At 58.4% G+C, this 411-nt stretch overlaps 1 protein-coding gene across 4 annotated transcripts in view; it reads right to left on the bottom strand.

Moving 5' to 3' along the window:
- The window catches only part of PSMD4 (proteasome 26S subunit, non-ATPase 4), a 14446-nt gene extending 14296 nt beyond the window's left edge, over positions 1–150 (bottom strand). For 3 of the 4 annotated variants that reach the window (XM_015558756.1, XM_015558757.1, XM_015558759.1), the window contains exon 1: positions 46–150. In XM_015558756.1, coding sequence (XP_015414242.1) covers positions 46–71 — 26 coding nt within the window. In that variant the 5' untranslated portion in view covers positions 72–150. The remainder of the gene's footprint in view (positions 1–45) is intronic. The other variant, XM_015558758.1, reaches the window with a different exon arrangement.
- Between the last annotated feature and the right edge of the window lie 261 nt (positions 151–411).

Raw genomic sequence — 411 nt, 5'->3', positions numbered from 1 at the left:
CCGACCCAGCCCCGCCCCTCACGAAACCCCTAAGTTGTTACTCACCAAACCATAGTGCTTTCCAACACCATCTTGCCACCTTCCTCCCTCCCGGACCGGGTCTCCTGGGCCTCCTAACACCGACTCCTCCAATTGGCCCAGCACTCATAACCAATCGCAGACCTCGGCTCGGCCAGCTGGTTCCGCCTCCACCCCGCGCTGCGTTCTGGGAGTTGTAGGCGCAGCCAAGATAAAAGGGATGTGAGGGAGGCGGGGTGGCCGAAGTAACACAAAAAATGTTACTACCCACCATTCGAGTTCTCTGGTGGAGTTCCCTGCTGGGGGCATCTAAGCGAAGCTGTGGGGGAACCTCTGGAAGTGCTCGTGGATGTGCAGGCTCCAGCGCCCGTCATTTTCAAAAAGTGGTGGGAT

This window comes from Myotis davidii, unplaced genomic scaffold (assembly GCF_000327345.1).
Source record: "Myotis davidii unplaced genomic scaffold, ASM32734v1 scaffold653, whole genome shotgun sequence".
Taxonomy (NCBI): Eukaryota; Metazoa; Chordata; class Mammalia; order Chiroptera; family Vespertilionidae; genus Myotis; species Myotis davidii.
This window is presented reverse-complemented; position numbering and strand designations above follow the sequence as displayed.